This window comes from Melanerpes formicivorus, unplaced genomic scaffold (assembly GCF_026170545.1).
Source record: "Melanerpes formicivorus ecotype bairdi unplaced genomic scaffold, bMelFor1.0.p_v2 SCAF_59, whole genome shotgun sequence".
Classification (NCBI taxonomy): Eukaryota; Metazoa; Chordata; class Aves; order Piciformes; family Picidae; genus Melanerpes; species Melanerpes formicivorus.
The window spans coordinates 4,429,493-4,450,703 of NW_027142411.1; the positions used below are offsets into that span (position 1 = coordinate 4,429,493).

Below are 21,211 nucleotides of genomic sequence, written 5' to 3' on the forward strand. Positions count from 1 at the left end.
CATCTCTTCCCCTCACAGCTATTTTCAACAGAGATTTCTTGAAGAGGGTCCCACCCATGCCCATACCCAGATCCTTGTGAGCCTTTCTCCACCAGCCACTGCCCAGCTGTCCATTTCTCTCACAGCTCATGCTCACACTGTCAAGGCCTGCTATCCCTTTTTTCATTCAAGGCTTCCTGATTTACTGGCTCTAGTCATCCATAGCTCTTGGATAACATAAAGGTGCTGACCTGAAAATTGCCTGCACTTTTTACACTTTTGGGGTGCTTGGCTTTTTTCAGGATGTCTGAAAAAAAGGTTTGGACTGTGGCAGAAGCCTAGTCCTGCACTGGTAAGAAGCCACAGAACTCTTCAATGTGTTTGCAGCACCTTACAGCATTCCTGTAACTAATTACCAGCACTTGGCTTGTCAGGACTGTTTAATATATGCCAGATCTCAGTGCCTGCCATCCTGTTTTTCTTGGGTGGAAGAGGGTTTGTTGGGCTCTGGTTTCCCAGTCCTGCCTCTCATGAAATCGCAGGACACCTCTCTAAGGCCTTTCTAGGGCTTGTCTCTTGGTTCTGGCCCAAAGGGCAGCAGCACATCAAACTCCAGGCCCATGTATTTTAGCCAAGACTGTTACAGTTTCTGTCACAGCCCTTTTTGCAAAGGTTTTTCAGTGACTTGGGAGTTTGCATCCTTGACTTTCCATCAGGCCTTTGTGTGACCAGTGCTAAGAAAGAGCCAGCTGCCACAGACACATCAGCTAAGGCAGCCGACAACTCTTCAGCCCTCACCTGCAGCAGCCCCTATCTGCCTCTGGGTACGAAGCCCTGCCTGCCCCAGCCCTCCTGGACTACCCAGGCCCGGCCCAGCTGCCCTCCCTCCATGGACCGCCCGGGCCATTGGCTCAGGGTGTCCCCAGCCACCCTCTGGTCCCTGGGCCAGGGGCTCCCCACCACTGCCGCTCCCTACTGCCACTTTCCACGTGTGCCACTTCAGGTGGTGGCAGCCCCACAGCAGGCTTGGGGCCCACCACTTGCCCTGGACTGCTCCACACTGCACTGAAGAGGGTGAAGCTCCAAAACACTTGCAGTACATTGATGACGCCATCGTGGGCTGGCACAGGACAAGGAGGATATGAGAGAGGGAAGGATCCAGATCCTGCTGGGGGCAGGTTTGCTATAAAGCCGAGTAAGGTCAAGGGGCCTGCACTTGTGCACTGGACAAGAGAAGTTCTGTGGGTGGTTAACAGTTGATCACTCAGAAAGCAGTTCCTGTTAAAGTAACTCTACAAGATGACAATTGCCTTTAAAATGTACTGCAGGAGAGTGGTGTAAACCCTTCTCATGGTAACTACAGCAGACAGACTATAGTAGTGATTCTTCAGTACACTAGCCTGAGCAGCTTGTCTCCAAAAGACAGTTTATTGGTTTAGATCTGGTACAGCAAATGCTGCATCCAGTTTGGAGATGGGGAAACTCCCAGTAGAGGCAGATACTGCAAAACAGCAGTGAGAAGTTCTGCATTAGACTCCTTAAGAACGCTTACACCCGATACAAATCTCGCACTGCCTTCATTTTTAATTTCCTAATTTAATTCAGACTGAAAGCATTTTAGGGGTCCTGGGCACTGACTTGTCCTACAAAAATTATTTTCAATACTTACATTTATTAAAATATCTTGTTTCAAGTTAATTAAAACCGAGCCTGCAGTACTTCAGCTTGAGCTGCCCAGAAAGGGGACTTTTCAACATGCCATCATCCACACATTTTGAAGATGTGAAGCATCACAAAACGAACATGTGCACGTTTACTTTAGAACAAATTCAATATGAATACAGTATCTGCAGTGCTTCAAAACTGTACATGACCGATCTACCATCACAGAGGAGATCAGAAGTCTGAGACCAGGCCAACAGCACTGAAGAAAGCAAGCTACCTCTTCAATACTGAAGCTGTTTTAACCTAAAAGGGAGAAAGAAAAAGAAAGGGGTCAGATTGAACAGGAACGTGCAACATTAAGAACATTTAATTACTTGGGCTGCTTCTTAAAACTGAGTGTGAGAGGCCTGAGCTAAGCAAGATACAAACATCTTTCCAGGGACCTAAAGAGACAGACCCCCACAGCTGCTTGCACAAACAAATCTTCACTGTGCTACATGCAGAAAAGCTTCTCCTAGGTCTTTAGAAGTCAAAGGAGTAGTAGTTTGGTTTTTCAACGCCACCACACTGATCCATGAAGGAAACTCGGTTCCAAAGGAGTGGAAAGCAGAGCCCTTTCTGCCAGCCCCTCCAGTGGTATATCTGCATTCCACTGGACACCTAGACCCCAAGCAGTCTGTCACTAGGCCAGCTGCACGTGGTGCTTCAACACCACTTTCAGATCTCTCCTTCAGCTAGACAGGGGCCAGGGCAGTGACTGTTCCAGATGGGATGCACTTAATCTGAACTAGATTGTTCCTTTTGTTTGTACTTTCAAGTGTGTGAGCAAAATGGAATGGGGAACAGGTCTTTTTCCTGCTGGCACTATGTTCAAGTCAAGGTTTACTAGAGTGTACCAGCACAGTCTCAATGCAGCAGATGTGAGGACGACTCCAGCACTGCTCTGCTTGCTTCACTGCTCAAGCACAGAATTACCTTAAGCATCATTGCCACACAGTACATCTATGTGGATTAGATCTTTTGCTAATTGTGAACAAACCAAAGCAGACTCAAACCTTCCTGGTGCAGACAACATTGCTTCCAGTGTTTCCAAGTAACAAAAAGTAGACAAAGCATCAGAAAAATCAGTCACCACCTGCACCTGGTCAACTTTTAATTGCTATCCAAAAAACCTTAAAAAAATATCAGTCTCCATTAACTAGCAGGGCTCTGTACTGGGTGGCCTCTAAACACCTGAATTTTGTAATCATTCCCCACATTAATTGAAACTGAGCAGTATTTTATATTCCTAAGAGACTGCCTGATCATACTTGCTGCAAACAGGCTCCCTGGAGCGACAGCTCCTGAGCTGAGGGCTTGGTTAGTCACAGAAAAGCTTCTGAGTGCTTCAACTTCTGTTTACCTTCTTAGAAGCTCTTTGGGTGACAGGTCTGGGGTATCTATGTCACTGGGGCTGTCACTGCTATCTGTAGAGTCTGAGCTGCTATCTTTTTCTGATTTTCTGTTCTTGTGTTTTCCTTTGTTTTTCTGTTTCTTATGTTTCTTTTTCTGTTAAATAAAAAGATAAACAACTTTTTATTTCAGTGGGAAAATTTGGTTCTCTCTGGCAGGCAACAACAGCAAAAACTTGATTTCAGTGTAGGTTCCAAGCTTAGCTGAAACAGAACATTTAACAATGACTCCTTTCCACTGTTCAGTCTGAAATAAAATACGCACCAAAATCACCCACTTCACCCCAAGCACTGAACCCACTCCAAACCAGACGTTTCCTTACTGCTATTTGTATACAAGCCATGAATTATCTACAGCTCCCAGAACGTGCCTGACATTTTCAGCATACAACATTAAACTACTGACAATATTGTACCTGTAGTCACACTGCAAATAGGCAAAAAGCAGCACCCTACTTCTGAAGTTCAGGCTTAAGACACCTGAGCAGCTCAACTGATGAAGTTCTAGTCCCAGTCTGTTTTCTACAACCTAGCAAAAATTATAGAAAACATTGACTGGCAGATCACAAAAATCAATAATCTGTTCATATAAATTACCTTTTCCTTTTTGTGTTTGTGTTCTCTCTTAGTCCTGTGTTTCTCTCTGTTCTTCCTATGTTTTTCTTTCTTACTAGGCCCAGGAAAACTTTCTGGCACCGCTGGTTTCTGTTGCCAAAGGCCTAAAGCATACAGCAGAGACAAAACAAAAGAACAACCAAAACCATGACAAAAAGGGTAACTGTTGTTGACTTCTGCAGTGCTTTTCCTCTAAAAGAAGAGTTTCTAAAAGACAAAACCAAATCCCTAAGCTTGCAAATGGAAATGAAATGTCTAAGGCTGCTAACTGCAACCTTCTAACAGTAATGAAATGCCTTTGCAATCTCTTATTAAAGGAAGTGGCAAAGCTGGCCCTACATTTATACTACAGTTTTTCATCCTTGCCTGAACAGAGCTACACCAAAATTGGTACACAGGCAAAGAGGCTCCTTCTGGAGGCTCACAGCATGGTAACAAAGCTTTTGCTGATAACAGTTTGACATAGCACAGGCATTTAAGAGGTAAAGTGCCTTCTCCCAGATATTTTTTTAGAGAGAAATATCTGCACAACTTCAATGTGTGGAATATACACACCAGAACTCTATAGAGCCTACCAGAAGAAAAAGCTGGAGGCAACTTTGGTCCAAATTCCTCTGCTGCATCCAGTTCAAGCTTTGAAGTAGGCAACAAAGAAATGCCAGGATCAGTTACAGCAGCCACGTTCTCTGTGAAACAAACAAACCAAACCATTTCCTTATCTGAAAGGAAAATAAGGGAACATTTTCTCTGAGAGGTGCTGAAGAACACTAAAGACTTTCTAAAATAGTCTAAGAAAGCCAAAGGCTCAGCACCCTGGTGCTGTGGGCTGCCCTGGCCACTGGGGTAGATGTTACAGGCCAGCACACTGGGCTGCTGGCTTTCTCCTTTTTATTCAGAACTGTCCTCTTACACCATACAGTCACTGCTTGCCTTAGTACCAGTATGTGTCTGCTTTCCTTTAGCAACACAGCACTGCTTTTCCATTACTTGCAGAGTAAAAGACCCCACCAGATGTATGAAGTTAATGAATGCTAGAAGTCAGATGCTAACAGAACCAGCTGTGCCAGTAAGGGCACTGTGCGGATTATACATTTGGTTCGTTTAATGACACCCTGAAAAGAGGGCAACCTTTTACATCTTGATTATTAAATTTTGTTAAGGACTAAAAGATACATCTTCTCCCTCTCCTGCAGGAGTATTCTGGTGACTTTTATAACTGGGATACAAGTAACTGCAACGTTTTGGTATCTCAGTAAAATCACGTCACCACGACGCTTCCCTGGCATGTCAGCACCTGCAGAGTGGATTTCATTATCCAAGAAATGCAAGTTAGTTATTTTTGAGTTTCTCAAATATCCACCACAAGACTCATGATTTATCAGTCCATCTTACAGTTTATCATACATTAAAAATAGTTTCCCTGTGTTTCTCAGTGAAATACCCTCTAATGTTATATGATTTGTTTTCCCTCACTGCTCAACAAGCATGCTCCTGTTTGCTTCTGAAGTCCAGGAAAGAGCCTAGGCAGTAACACTGCCCCATGCAAGGCCGTCTTCAGTGCTGTGCTCCTGACATTTTATGACGGGCCCAGCTCCACCAGTGCCAGATGATCTGCACAAAAGCGCTCCTGGAGTATTTGATTCATCAGCTTTTACAAGGTATTTACAACAATGAACACCCATTAAGTACTACCTTGTGCATTAGATGAAGAACTGTCTGGTGGAGCAGCTGGCTTGGTGGGTTCTGAATCTGTTACTGAAGTAGTTGGTTGCTGTTCTTCATCACTCTCCTCTTCAGAGGAAGATGATTTTTCATCTGAAGAACTCACAAAGATGGCCTTAAATAAGTCCATGGATGGTCTGCTTTCTTCTTCCTGACTCTTCTCTTCATTAGCTACCTGCACCATCACAATAAACTGCATTTGAACACTATGGAAGCTAACAACCTCTGATCAGCAATAGCTTCAAGCACCCTGACATGCATTTATAAAACATTCCAGTATCAAACAGACAACCTTAGCTACTGCTAGTCCAGAGCAGTCAAACTCTGCAACACTGGCCAGCTAAGTCAATAGCCTGGACAGGGTGGTGCAATATGTGAAAATAAACCCTAGGAATTTTGAATTCTAATTCATTAATTCAAACACCAATTATACACTACTAAACTTAAGTAGAAGGGGGGGGGGGGAGGGAAAAATCACCTTTCTCCCCAAAGTATGCACCCTCTTCCATTCAGAGCAGAAAAAAATACCAAAGTGAGTGTAAGGAACTGATTTCAACTGCCAGACTGATAAGCTACATTTTTTCTCCTCTGAAGTTGTTTCTTCAAGCACAGTCACATTTGCTGTCCTTGTACTGCTGTCAATGTTTTCACACCTCAGAGTTATAACCTCAAAGCACAACCTCCTATCTTGGCTTGTTCCTCTGCAGACTGCTCTGCATTCAGTTTACCTATTGCCCACCCTTATTTCAGGTTGGTGCGAGAGTTTACAGCTGTTCCCTTCCAGGTCCACTGCAAATTCACCTCAGCAGGAAGAGTTTCACTCGGCCCAGTTCCACCTTCTTCTGTTGCTGGCACTGGTGGCTGCTGCTGAGCATCAGCTTTTGATCTAGCAAGACTAATGAATTCACTGATGGAGTCTTTTTTTTCCTTCTCTTTATCTGACATATCCCATCTTGAAGGTTTCTTTGGTCCTAAAAACATCCCAAACATTCAAATGAGTTGCATGCCAAATTATGCTGCATTTCATGGCCTCTTTGATTTTAAATTGCTCTGCCTCTCCACTACAGTCTGACCTTTTAAAAATCTTTCTAATGAATACCTGAGCTATAAAGGTCTTCTAGGTAGAAATTAGCACAATATCAATGACTTCTGTTTGTATGTCACTGAATTATTTTTTCTTTCTTTGTGGTTGTTTGGTTTTTTAAACTAAACCAAGCAACCCGACGGGGAAGTTCTCCATGACGAAGACAGGCTTCTTTAATACAAGTATCTCACTTAAAGCCAAGTGAACAAAGGAACAACAAACTTACTGCTGAGACTGTTGCTCTGCTGGATGTTTTCATTTGTTGCTGGAGGTACAGGTGTGGTAGGCTCAGGCAGAGTTAAGAAATTAAACACAGAATACTTGTCCCGTTTCACTTTTGGTAACCCAGCAATGGAAGAACTAGAGGGAAATAAAAAAAATGTTTGTTGATTATTGTTTACAGCAGAGAAAAGGCCTCACATTACCTACAAAAAGCTGAAACACCCACGTTAGTCCTTAAAATGTGTGCTGTATTGCCAGAGGTTTCACAGGATGTTAGGGGTTGGAAGGGACCTCTGGAGATCTTCAAATCCAACCTCCCTGCCAGAGCAGGACCATAGAATCTAGCACAGGTGGCACAGGAATGCATCCAGATGGGTCTTGAAAGTCTCCAGAGAAGGAGGCTCCACAACCTCTCTGGGGAGCCTGTTCCAGTACTCCATGACCCTTACAGTAAAGAAGTTCCTCCTCATGTTGAGGTGGAACCTCCTGTGCTGTAGTTTATATTCATTATGCCTTGTCCTATCACAGTGTGAAATGGAGCAGAGCCTGTCCCCTCCTTCTTGACACCCAGTCCTCTGTTATTTATAGACATTTATTAAATCCCCTCTCAGTCTTCTCTTCTCCAGACTAAAAAGCCCCAGGGCTCTCCACCTCTCCTCACAAGGCAGTGCTCCAGTCCCTTACTCATCATCATAGCCCTCTGTTGGACTCTCTCAAGTAGATCTCTGTCCCTCTTGATCTGGGGACCCCAAAACTGGATGCAATATTTCAGGTGAGGTCTCACTAGGGCAGAGGTTAACTGAGTTCACTGCACATGTTAGATAAGATGAGCACTGCAGTTATTTCTCTTACTTCAGCAGACAGCTAAAGCTGGGTGAGGCAAACGGAAAGGAGTAGTGAGGTCAGCGGGGGGGGGAAGTCAGCAAATCTTTGTGTAGCACACAATATAAACCTTTGACAGGGAAAGAAGAGACCACTATAAATGACAGGAGTGGTTAGGCCTGAAGCTAGCAAAAAGTCAAGCTGAGAAACTGTCGTGGCTCGTTAAGCAGCCCCCCTGCTCCAAGCCCCAAGGACGTCTCCCAGTCCGCAGCACAAACGATCCTGCCGCTTACAAGCCCCGCAAGAGTTGGCAAGTCCATGGTCTCACCTAGCCTCCCGCCGGCCAGCCCCGCGGACCCCAACACAATCACACTGGCACGCAGAAATTCCTCGTCGCATCCTCGTCGCCACTCACATTCGAGTGAGCTCATTTTGACGAGGAATTAATTACACGTGCCACAGGTGCCCATAGGTACAGCTTCATTTAACATAAAAGGCAGACGAGGTGGCACCATAGCACCTCAGGGCATGAACCCCAAAGCAAGGCACAACCCCATGAGCTACCCACGAAACCTGAAAGCAGAGCCTGATCCCAAGTAAAGTGCGGCACAACCCCACGAGCTACTCAGCAAACCCAAAAGCAGAGCCTGGTCCCCGGTAAAGTGCAGCTAACTGGCACTAAGCACCCCACGGCGGTGCACAAAAATCGTGCTGTATCACCATGTTTGATGGGTCACATAAAACTATCAAGCAGTTCTGTATTGTGTCTGTTACAAGACAGAACAAGAACATCAAGCCAGACTTTCCACAAGCAAATGAACAAGCCACGGTTCTCAAAAAGTATCAATCATCTTACTTGGGATATGGATCAGGAACATTAAATCTTCTGCACAACAACTTTTCAGGGTGCCATTCAAAAGTGTCTCTTGTGAGTTTGCCAAACATCTTCATCTTCACAGCAGTTTCCTTATCATCAATATCATTCTGAAAAACATAGAACATTTATAGCTGCTAAGTAAGTAAAAACTTACTTAATTGACTATTATCAGTTGCTGTAAGGCTTAAGAGCAGGACAGAAACAAATATTTAAGAGTGGTTTAACAAATCACTGCTTTGTATTGAGTGAGCGTCTTCAAAAGGTTGCTAAACAGAAGGGCCACAAAATGCTGACAACCTGTCCTCAAGAGTTTTAAAGGAAATGACTTGTGAAGGTCAGGGTTAAGGCAGCAGCTGCAGCTCCCACATACAAGAGGTCTGCAAGCAGCACACACCTCTTCGTCCCGAGGAACTTCAACTTTGTCAACATCATCTTCATATTTGGCTCGAGTAAACCTGGATGACAGTGTTGAATTTGAGGATTTGTAGAGCATTGCTGCACGGAAGAACTCCTCTTGTTCTCTTCCTCGCTCCCATTCTGTCATACTCGGGTCTAAATAGTGGTCCAACTTCTCTACTGTAAGGCAAGGAGAGAAATGCTTAGCAGAGACCACAGCCTACCTAGGCCTGATGCTTTCCCAGCAGGAGGTAGCAGAGGACACTTGCTGGGGTGTTTGCTTGAGCACTCCCGTTAAGCAGAGACAGATTCAAGGCATCAAGAGCAGCAGCATTTCCCAAGTGCAAGACAGAGATTTAAAACAATTTTATTTGGAATGCCTACTCCTTAGTCACTGCCCTCTAGGGAATGTTCAAAATGCCTCATCTATTAAACAAAAAGCCAAGGACACACACAAAAGAAATAAAATAGAGAAATATCTTTTGCAGAGAAAAACTGTCAGAATTGATCTCTTCAGTTACCTTTTTCCCCTTGTTTAAGACTTTTCACAAAGCTTTCATATCTTCTTTGTTTTTCTGGATTTCTGGCAAATGGTTTGAAGTCACTAGAACCAGCATTTGCTAGCTGCCCTCCCAACAACATTTGCCACTTGTGAGCAGCATCCTCTGCGGATGCCGTCTGGAACCTGCTGGTTTGGGCCTGCTGAGGCAACACTTTTGCTTTCGTCTGTTGTTCAGATGCTTGCTTCACTTCTTTGAGTCTTTCTCTGTCTTTCTCAGACAGATATTCCAAAACAGAAGGAGCTGGACCTAAAGCCAAAAAACCCCAGTAAGAGATAAATAGAAAAACTATTACAACTCCTTGAGTGGAGGCAGGAAGCTCTATACACATGCACTCAGAGAAAATGCTCTTGAGCACCAAGAGAGAGTGTAATGGCAGAGACAGCAGGTAAGATACTGGACTCTCCTGCATCTTTTATGCCATTCACCACACATGTATTACCTTGCAAACTGTAGTCAGCTTTTTCTGTTGTAGATAGAAATGGGAACAACATTTAGAAATTACCTTTTTAATGAACCTAGTACGTTCCAAATTCATAAGACCACAAAAAAGAGAAAAAAGCCAACTCATATTGAAACGTAATCCCACACATTTCACCTGGACAAGAATGAAGTAAATGAAAAGACAGACACACCAACAAGCCCTCTGCTGAAACTGCGTACTGACCAGGCATTCTGGCTAGTCCAAGCAGATGTAGTATTTTTAGATTAGAAAAGAGTGTTAATGGCTAAACTGAATTTTTACTGTTCTATAAACAAGCAGGAGACCAAGCAAAGGTGAGATCAGATCTATCAATACCTTTGAGACCAGTCTCTCCCAGTCGTTCCCTCCTCTGGGAGGCATTCAAAGTATGCCTGCTTTGTTGTGTCACATCACTCTCCAACTTTCCAGTTGACTCCTCTAGTGCCTTCTGTAAGTGGTGGCTTTGACTCCCAGCTGCTATCACAGGGCGAAAGTAATGGACTGGTCTGTAACTCCGTGGCAGGTCAGGTGGTGGGTAAGTCTTGGCAGCGGGGTGACAAAACAAGAAACCACTGAGAGACACAACTTTGTGTTGAATGTTCACAAATGTACTTCAGGAAAAGCCACCTCAACGTAACTTGTGTCTCAGCAGCAGGAAACAGGTATTATAAGCTGCTGATTCTTTCAGACCCTGTCAGTAAGTGGCACTGCAATACAAATGAAGGGAATAAACCCTTACACTGTCACTGTAATGGCTCCCAGCCGCCTGCATGGAGGCCAGACTTAGATGATCTCTACAGGCCCCTTCCAGCCCAAAGCATCCCAGGATTCGATGACAGGATGCTATGATTACTGAAACCAAGCAAAGATGTACATCATGCCCCAGCAAGGTTAACAAGAGTCTGAACACGCACAGTTTTCAGCTGAAAAAATGTTGTTGGTGTTGCTTAATAATTAAGGGGGGGGTTTAAACAGAGGTCACATGATTTAACCAATTCATTATACTAGTGAGTACTTCTGTGCTTACTGTATTTTTGTGGCTTTCAAAGTTTTTTCCCCCCACTCTGGTCATTCAAGCTGTCACTTCGAAGGTTACCCATGTGCCTCCCATACACTGCAATTTTACACACCACACAAATGCCCTTCCTTGTTCCTCACTGGGAGGAGGCCCATGTCCTACAAGTCTGTTAGCCGTTCTCATTTATGCAAGTATATATGATGCAAACCTGGCAAGAGGGCCCACAATTTGTCACCAGAACAGGCCTGATTTGTACAGAAAACAGAATACTACATCTAAAAGGTCTGGAGGAAAAAGCTGACTATGTTTTAATTTCCCATTTAAATCAAAGTAATTCTTTATATCAAATAACATTGGAGAGTACGGAAGGCATTTGCTCAAAGCCAGCACCTAGGCAAATTTTAAATTCATCCAGTAGTGTGACACATTTCAGCTTTCCATTCAAGAGCCTCCAAGGCTGCAATTTTTCTCCTTTGGCAATGTTTATTGCTAACCAGAACTTTTCTTTCCAAGAACACAAAACCCACTGAGCAGCAGTCAAGTTGACACGGCTCAGATGTCAACTTGATGATGTCATTCTTAACACAAAACTATCGGTCTCTGCATACCTTGCTTGGAGTTGATGATTTTGATGCCAAGGAAAAGCCATCCAAGATCTTGCCTATGTATTTAACTTCTCTTTCAGACCCTACAAAAATCACCATGGAGTCGGTCAACATTTTGAACGTGTGTCTGGTGAACAGCATCGCTTCTTAGCATTTTCCTTTCTGCAATGCATTTTATGGAGCATAACTGTACTTCCTCGTCTTTACTGCCCCTCATCTAGTTATAGATTCTGGATTATGCAGCTACAAACCCTCTTAGCAGAGACTGCTGTAGGATGAACAAGGCTATGAGTGGAGCAGCAGTTCCCCTGCCATGCGTAGCCAACACCACGAGAGCTGTTAACTGTGTACAGCTAACATCAACAGGTGCCCTAGAAATCACTGCACTACTTCATGCACTTCAAAGCTGCACTAAAAAGAGTGGTATCAAGGCAAAAGTTGCAAATGTTATTGGAGAGTACATAAGGATATTGGACAGCTTTATAAATAGAGCCTGTCTCTGCAAAGCCTGGATCATATTTGGCAGGCATGGTTCACAATCATCTGCTCCCTTCAGAGGAGCTGAAGGCTTTAGCTCGAAGCAGAACTTATTGCCCTTTAAAAAAAGAAGTAATTTGGGGTTTAATCTACATTGTGAGGAGTGGAGGGCTTTGGAAGTCCTTTCCAGATTTGGACACATCGATACAAAAGGAAGATTAGATAAGGTTTTGGGTATCTGGGCTAGAAGACACCAATCCTCTGAAAATCAAATATTTGGGTAAGAGAGGCTACACCTGGGCTATTTTTTTCCCCAAACACAAATTACAGAAGCTCTTGACAGAACTCCCATCCTTACTTTTCTTGGACTTATACTGCTTAGGTGCTGTCCAGCCATACAAGCCATCTCCAGGTTCCTCATCTTTTAGAACTGTGTCGTATCTTGACAGTGTTTCAGTTGCATAAATATCATCATCTTCCTCCTCTAAAGCTCCTACACCAAAAGCCTGAAATATATTTAACATAAAAATAATGAGAAGTCAAAAGTGTAACAACCTCTCACGTGTGAATTGTAACCCACAGATCAGAATACACCCATGAGAACATCTATGCATTCATAACGTGTCCCCCACTATATGATGTAGAGTGGGGGAAAATGTACCCCCCGAAGTGCTATCAGCTAGTGAAAAAAATCCAGCAAGAAAAGCTCACTGAACACAAAAGCAAAGGTATTTCACTGCCATGGCAGGGAGGGACAGCCAGTTTGGTCTGTACAGGATGAGGACAGAGCCTATCCCCACAACATCTGCAGTCTGACTAAAGCAGGCTAATCTCTCCAAAGGAAAACGTTGTCAGTTGGCAATGAAAATAAACAGGGATAAATCCCAGGAAAATAAACTGACAGTGTTTCTCCATATGAACTACCAACACCATGGAAGGAAGCAAAACCTCTGTAGCTGACAAATTCAACAATGCAAAGGCACTGATTATCAGCTCTCATCAAAGGAACACCAGCATTTTCTCCACCCAACACTTAACAGTTCTCTTTATCAGGATCTACGAGGGAAGGCATTTAGGAGGTCCAAGAATTTGCCCCCATCTTCATAAAGGAAAACCACAAAACATTCCCCTTTCCTCAAACCATACTTCATACTTCTTGTAATAACCCCACAATGACTGGGTGCCGTCCACAGAAGTAAGAAATGATTGAGATTTCAACTGTGCTGACAATGAAGTGCATTGGAAAATGTCCTTACCTGACCCATTATGCCCAGCTTCCTTCCTTTGCTGTGTCTCAGATCACCAAGCAAATTGCTCGTGTCTTCGGAACTACCAGCGAAGAGATTGAGGTGTTCTCTTCCAGATGCACCAAACAAAGCTTGTGAGGGGTCCAAACCCTTATAGCCAAGCCCATGGACATTTTCTTTTGGAGTCAGATCTACAGGCATTACATCTTTTGGAGCAAATGTCACGTTCTCTGGCTGGTACTCATCTTCTTCGCCCTTGGACAGAACAAAAGAGAGCAGTAAATATGACCCAAAGTTTTGCCTGTTGAGCTTTCACAACACTGAGTCACCACGAGCCCAGGCAAGTTTACATTGTTTAAATCATAGACAAAAATAGGTAAGCACTGCACATCTAGTCACATTAACATCTTTTTTCACAGTAAGCATAATAAATGTGTGAACACTTTTAATAAAACACAAAGATACAAGCTAAAATCCTGTTCAAAGACATCTGATAAGGTTTCTAAAGGTATTAGCACACATTCTGACCCAAGTCAATGACCAGCTTTTGCCTGTTCCATACCTCAGAACCCTCAGAGAGTCCAGGTGGCAAGGCACAGCCGTACACTTTCACTGCAGGATCTGTAGAGTACAACAGCATCAGGTGAAGCGGCAGCTCTTTGTTCAGTTTCTCCAGGATTACAAGAAATAGGCCAAATTAAAGGAGGCTCTTAGAGGAGCTTTCTGATCAGTTTACCAATGCTAGCTTTCTGCTCCCGAGCTCAGCAGCTTCGCTGCCCTTACCAGGTCTCTGCCTGCGCGGCTTTCTTTTGATGCGTGGTCCGATTCCCTGCCCCTCCTTCCAGCCCATCTTTCGTAACAGCTCAACACCAACTGTTATTCTAAGAACAAAAGGAAAAACATTACCTCGAATTACACCTTTAATGGTGAGAAACAATACACACACACTCTTCCAAATTCCACTGTTACACTCTAAAATCTGATCTGAAAGCATCAACATTTGCATCTATTCCACATCCCAGTCTATGAATGTCTGAACACAGGAAACAAAGATCCAGGTGAGGGGCACTTAGAAAGCTTAACACCAGAACCTCCAGTCTCTTTCAAGGACTACAAATGTTACCTGTCTAACCAACACAGCACTTGTAAGTGGAAGCAATTGTTTGGTTACCTCTTGTTTAAATGTACCTACTTTGACGGTCCTATTAAATCATCAAATGCTGTGGTTCCCGGGATGCTGGCGACTGCTCCTGCGACCTGCCTCGCTTTCTCCTTTATTCTGTCTTTAGCTTTGGATGCAAAATCATCTGTGGTTGTAATATCTTTTGGTGCTATCCCAAACTCACTAAGATCCTGGAAAATGGACAAAAAGGAATAATTCAGATTAAAAACATGTTTCCCTCAAACGTCACTCACTGTGATGGCAAAGGAAAGAAATTGGTATGGGACCCCCACATTGCCTAAACCCGTTGAGCCATTTATCATCACAGTGTCAGTCAGGGTTGGAAGGGACCACAAGGATCAGCTAGTTCCAACCCCCCTGCCGTGGGCAGGGACACCCCACACTAGATCAGGCTGCCCAGAGCCTCAGCCAGCCTGGGCTTAAACACCTCCAGGGATGGGGCCCCAACCACCTCCCTGGACAGCCCATTCCAGGGCTTCACCACTCTCATGGTGAAGAACCTCCTCCTCACCTCCAGCCTGAATCTCCCCACCTCCAGCTTCATTCCATTCCCCCTAGTCCTATCACCACCTGATATCTTAAGAAGTCCCTCCCCACCCTTCTTGTAGGCCCCCTTCAGATCCTGGAAGGCCACAATGAGGTCACCTGGGAGCCTTCTCTTCTCCAGACTGAACAGCCCCAACTCCTTCAGTCTGTCCTCACAGGAGAGGTGCTCCAGCCCTCTGATCATCCTTGTGGCCCTTCTCTGGACACCTTCCAGCACCTCCAGATCCCTCTTGTCATAGGGGCTCCAGAACTGGATGCAGTACTCCAGGTGGGGTCTCACCAGAGCTGAGCAGAGGGGGACAATCACCTCCCTTGCCCTGCTGGCCACACTCCTGCTGCAGCCCAGGCTCTCATTGGCTTTCTGGGCTGCAAGTGCACACTGAGAGCTCCTGTTGAGCTTCTCCTCCACCAGCACCCCCAAGTCCCTCTCCTCAGGGCTGCTTTCCAGACAGTCACTGCCCAGCCTGGATTTGTGCTTGGGATTGCCTCGACCCAGATGCAGGACCCTGCACTTGGTCTTGTAGAACCTCGCTTGGTCTTGTCGAACCTCCTGAGGTTGGCTTGTGCCCACCTCTCCAGACTGTCATGGCCCCTCTGGGTGGCATCCCTTCCCTCCAGTGTGTCTGCTGCACCACACAGCTTGGTGCCATCAGCAAACTTGCTGAGGGTGCACTCAATGCCACTGTCCATGGCACCCACAAAGATGTTGTAAGAAGCCTGGTCCCAAGACTGGTCTTATTTATGCAGTTGAAGGGTCATATTTCAAATAGCTTCCAAAAAGTATTTGTATTTTTCAGACAGAAGCAGCAAAAGGGTTGACTTCTGGAGGTTTTCTTTAAACATTGGGACTACAAATGCTTCCTAAGTGAATCTATGGAACATCCTATAGGACCTAGCAGTGTAACACTGTACAGAAGAACTAATTTTAAAGATACTTACTTCCATCTTCACTTAGAAGATTTAATTGCCTGAAAGCTTTGCAAGTACTTCCAAAAGATTTGTATTCCTTTCTAAATTTACCTCTTCATCCATGAAGTCTTCTGGTCCAAGAATGGTTCTGTCTGCTCTCTTCTGCCGTGATGACACAAAAGCTGAAGGAGTCCATCCTTTAAAGAGAGTATGTAAGCAAGGTGCTGTAAACCCCAACATACTCATTTCTTTAACTAAACCAAATTCAAATGTTTTTACCTTACCTCTCAAAGGTACATCAAGTGAACCTCTATAAAACTGCAGCCCAAACACTCAAGGGAAACAAATTCAACACCATTTCAGCTATTTACAGCGTGATGAATAGGAGAAGGAAAATGCTTACTGACTGCTGTTTTCACTACCTTTAGATTATGGTCATCAGTTAGACAGCAAAATAGCTAACCTTCCTTTGTGCCAACGGTGTTAAAGTAACCAGCAGAGAAGCCACCAGTGAATGCTCCATGGAAACGCTGGTATCGGCCCTTTGCATCCCGAACAGTCTGCTCCTGAAGAGGAACTGGCTTTCTAGTGCGTTCACCTGCAGGTGGAGAAACCAGAAACCAGGTCACAATGCTGCTTACAGAACGCACTCTCCCCTTGCTCCAGACACCATTTCTTCCTCGCAGTTAACAGCTGGATCAAATGGCACCCATCTGGAGTGGAAAGCATCAGCAGTTTACATTTATTCCCACCCAACTTAAAGTATTTGCATATACTATTGATGCACACTGCTGAAACAAAAGCATTAAGCATTCAAATAGAAATCCTGAACTCTAGCAGGTTCCAAGAACATTTTCTTGCCTGTGAAAGCATACCTTTGGTTGCTGGGTATGCAAAATGTCTGACAAGGCTTAAGCAACTCTCTTGAAAAATTACCCCTCATCCTAAGTGTCCAAACCCAAAACAAACCACAAAAACTATCACCTTTGACATGAGCATTTGCATCTTTTTAACAGTATTTCTATGAATTAAGTGGCAGAGACTCGGGAGTCACAACCGTTCAGAGACGCTTGGCGGTGTGGAGTCTGCCTCACGAATACGAAGTGCGGAGCTCCCACACTGCTGCAGCTCCACTCGCTTCCGTTGCTATATTGTAATTTGCTACTTTGTTGTTGTTGTTTTTAAGGCTCGGGGGTAGAACAGAAAGCCAGGCCCCCAGCTCCAGGGCGGGGAGCGCGGGCAGGCAGGCGCGCTGCCGTACCCCAGGCCCGCGCAGCAGGCCGGGACGCCGGCGGCGGGCAGCTGCCTTCCGTCCCCAGACCGCTTTACTCCGCGGCCCTTCTCGCGGGCCGGCGCGGTTGGCTGCCAAGGCAACCCCTACGCTCCACAGTGCCAAGAGAAGGCGAAAGCAGGTCTGCGCTAGGCTCACCCGCCACAGCTTTCCTGCAGTGAAGGCCCTCGGGAGGCAGACATCAACCCCAGACCGCACCGAGCGGGTCCTGCGTGACATTCCGGCCCCAACGCCTCACACCGGGCTCCCGCCCGGCCCGGGCTCCTCCCCACTGCCCGCCGCAAGCACCTGACGGAGGGGCCGAGGAAGTGCAGGTGCGCTCTCCGGGGGGCCTCACCTTCCTGCAGGGGCTGCAGCGCGGTCCCGTAGCTCACCAGATCCTCCTCCTCACTATCACTGGACTCCGCCGCCGCCATCTTGCTGCGACGGTGGCTCACGCGGGACAGAGCCGCCTGAGGTAGCGAGGCGGAGCGGAGCGCCCCCTGGCGCAGGGGGGGACCTGGCGGCCCGGCCCGGCCTGGCGCGGAGGCGGCTGCCCCAGCCGGGGAGACCTTCGGCGGTACCGGCCTCAGATCCAGAGGGCACAATCCCCGTCGTGTTCAGTGACTCGAGCCAACCCTTTCGGCCTGGGGAGTTCTGTGAGGGCACGTGGAAAATAGCGTCGTGTGCTGCTCCAGACAGGGGCCCGCAAATCTTGCTCGGTGTCTTGAGCAACGAGAGCCGAGGGAGCACGGCACGCCCCTGATAATCGATGGCCACCGAACCACCCAAGCTCGGGGCAGCAGTGTGCCACATCAGGCACCCCCGCAAAACACCACGGGACTGAAGAGAAGGGCAGCAAAAATACGGTGAATGAAGGTGCAAAGCAGAATGCTGAGCCCGTCCGAGCACGGGAGGTGCGGGTTTGACTCGGTCAGCGGCTTCAGCCCGCCCGTGGCACAACCGGGTGACCTGCGCTGTTCTACTCTATTCGAACTGAACGTGCAGAAGAACGGGTGCAGAAGTTCTTGCATTCGAACCTTTGGTGAAGGACTGCATCCCTCTCTACGTTGCTGGGTATCTCCTTGGGGAGTCTTGTCTTGAGCAAAACCTCACCGAGGGTATTTTAGACGCAGACCGCACAAGCACTGGGTAACGTGCACCGCTGAGACCGCTGTGTGCAACATTTGTGTTTCAGTGTTGTCACTTTCCACAGGGTTAGGCAGGAGAAACTAGTATGATGATTTTGCTTCATTCAATTCTCTTGTGCTTACATTTTGCCTTAGTGCTGGGATTCTCTACCAGGGCAGTACAAATGTGCCCCAAACCACTGCAAACCCAAACAAAACCCACTTAACGTGGTGTGAAGATAGATCACATCAATCCACAACTTGTGTAAGCAAGTGGCACCAGTTTCTTTAAAGGCTTGAAAACCAATCACAGTTCCTGCCCTTAGCAGCTAAAATGCCTGCTCTGGAATCCAGGGTTTGTGTGTTGGGACACATAGAACCGGTTTCTTCCAGAGTGAAACTGCCCGAGTTTCATGTGGTTTCAGGTTTCCATAGGAAATATTTACATGGTTCCATGCAAATAGCAAGTGCTGTTTAATTTAGGTCTCCAATTCACTTTAAAACAATATAGTAGAAGCCGCAGACATTTATCTAAATGCATTATCTTTTCTCATCATTGCTAATTAGTAAGCAGTTAGCTAGAGCATGGAGTGGCAAAATGAATTGTTAGCACTGTTGCTGTTTTCTTTGTTTAGCAAATAATTGTTCCTGCATAGGCAATCCTATGAGACTTTGGTTTAACACACAGGCTTAAATATATCTTTTCTTTTGCACAATGGTAACAGAAAATCTGGTCTGTTTTGTTCAAAGAGTTGGGGTAATCAAAGATTGAAGTGGTTTTCCTTTTAAGGCTTTGATCAGATTAGAATTGCTTCTGCAACCCAGGGGTACTTCCTTCTCCATCTCCTGTTTACAGTGGTTAGCCCAGGTGACAAGTGCTCTTTGTAGCAGTAGTTCCAGTGGGTTTGGATAATTGTAATGAAACTAAAATATTAGTAGGTCTGGATAACTTACATCCAAATTAAATGTTACCATCCTTTGGCTGGTGAAAATTCAAGTTCAAATATTTGTTAGTACACACAAGGCTGAATTTGAGCCCCTAAACCATGGGTGTACTTAAGGCCTTGCTTTTCAACATCCCTTTTTGAATTAGTGCATCGAGAAGCTTAACCCTAGATGTGTCTTCCTACACCTTCTGCTGTGTTATATAAAACTGATAAACCTGCCAGAACAGAGAACTTCTGTTATCTGTTGATTAAAGTTATATGAGTTACTGGAACTTCAGACTGAAATCATCGTAAATTATAAAAGAAGGAAACAGTATTGTAATTCATTTACAGGGGTATTAAAAGCATGTTAAAGCAAAAAAAAAAAAAAAAACAGATGTCCAGGCAGTATTAAAGATGTATTTTTTGTATTTTTCAAACCACAGCAAAAAGAGACAAACAGCTTGGACTTGACCTCTGCCTTGTATTCCTTTCAACAGGAATATTCTTCCCACCAACACTTGGCCACCATATCAGCTGATGGAACAGCTTGGTGATGTAGAGCCTCCGAGGCATTGTTTTAAGCCTCTCTCAAGTGATAATGTTCATTTTAAAACAATCAACGAACAAACAAAAGAGATAAGGAATATTGTCCTTAAGTACACTTTCAGTGAATCTCAGCTAAGGGCAAGGTATTAGCTGGGGAAGGCAGTAATAGTTTTGCTCATGTTTGACCTTGCATTCTCATTTCCCACTGAAACTGCAATGTCTTGTTTCCAGGATGATCTCACAGTGGAGTAGCCAAAGCATATCAGCAGGCAGAGGCATCTGGCAGCAGAGAGAAAGCTGCAGTTAACACCTGCCCCACACTCTGCTGCCCCTGTCATGGCCATCCAAAGCCCTTACACTGCTTGTGTACTGTTTTTGCACCTTTTTGCTGTGGCTCAGTAAGTATCCTGATAAGGAAACCACCTACTGGGACCTGCAGTTCCTGTCTGGTCACTTTTCAATTCACCTCTCATAAAAGGCAGTCCTTCCCATTCTTTACTCTTCAACTTCTAACTTGGAAATCTCTTGCATCTTGTAAACTTAGAATAGTCTCAAGGATTCATACCACTGTTACTACTGAGGTTTGGCCATTCTCAGTCTTTTTTTTGTTTTGTTTTTTTTCCCTCCAAAAATTACCTATTTGGAAAGAGTTGAGCGTGGGGAAAAATCCAGTTCCTTAAGAACTGCAGTCTTCAGAAAGGAAGGATGACACCAACTCAACTAACTGGCTGCCTTTGCATTCACAGACTGTAAAGCTGTCGGGGTTACTGACAAAACCTCTTCTGTCCTTCTGCTCAGAGGTTTAATGTTCAAAGCCACCAACTTTGTCAACTTTTGTCAGGTTCAGAATTCAAGAATCTACCTTAAAAGAAACAGGAGGAGTTGATGCATCTTTCTGCCTTCATCCAGTATCACTCTAACATGTTTTTGCTGATAAGCCCCTGTGTCTCTGTGACAAAAGCTGTTTTGTGGGACAAAATCAAGCTCTGCCCTCCTGTACCTGTTCTAATGGTGGTGGTCACTGCTCAGACCACCTGGCTAGCTTATCTTTGACATGCACAAAGCCAGACAGCACCAGTCCTGTAAACAAAGAGAGATTTAACGCAGAGATAAGATTTCATTGCTTTCAGTTTCAGTGCTTCAGGCACAACATCTGATCTTTGGATGCAAATTCTAAAGCATTTGATGCTTTCCCAGAGATAGTGCCATGTCCAGTGCACCAGACCACTCAGTGGGCTCTCTTCTCATATAAACCAAACATCTGCATCTCTACTGCCCTTTCTCTGAGTGGATGCATTCCAGATTCCTAGCCTGTTGTTACTCAGTCTTTACAGTGCAGTAAACCAAACCTGATCAGTGTAATTGTGAGAAATTGAGAAAGTCTGTGGTACAAATCCACCTTTATTTAGGAATTCTTATAGCAATCAAAAAGCTACTGGAGACAAGATGTTTAACCATCTGATGAGGAGAGCAGGGACATGTTTTTTGGAGGGTA

The 21,211-nt window shown here is 45.2% G+C and overlaps 1 protein-coding gene across 1 annotated transcript; it reads right to left on the minus strand.

Annotated features, from left to right (window-relative positions):
- Positions 1-1,386: 1,386 nt before the first annotated feature.
- GPATCH1 (G-patch domain containing 1) lies at positions 1,387-17,561 on the minus strand. The gene is made up of 20 exons (XM_068161690.1): positions 17,470-17,561; positions 16,305-16,439; positions 15,953-16,038; positions 14,396-14,556; positions 13,987-14,084; positions 13,766-13,824; positions 13,213-13,458; positions 12,315-12,462; positions 11,483-11,562; positions 10,193-10,397; positions 9,355-9,642; positions 8,832-9,013; positions 8,417-8,544; positions 6,743-6,876; positions 6,234-6,403; positions 5,403-5,607; positions 4,286-4,396; positions 3,693-3,814; positions 3,047-3,192; positions 1,387-1,947 (listed from the first exon to the last, which is right to left on the minus strand). Exons 1-20 carry the CDS (start codon positions 17,546-17,548, stop codon positions 1,926-1,928), a joined length of 2,805 nt encoding a protein of 934 aa, XP_068017791.1. The 5' UTR covers positions 17,549-17,561; the 3' UTR covers positions 1,387-1,925.
- Between the last annotated feature and the right edge of the window lie 3,650 nt (positions 17,562-21,211).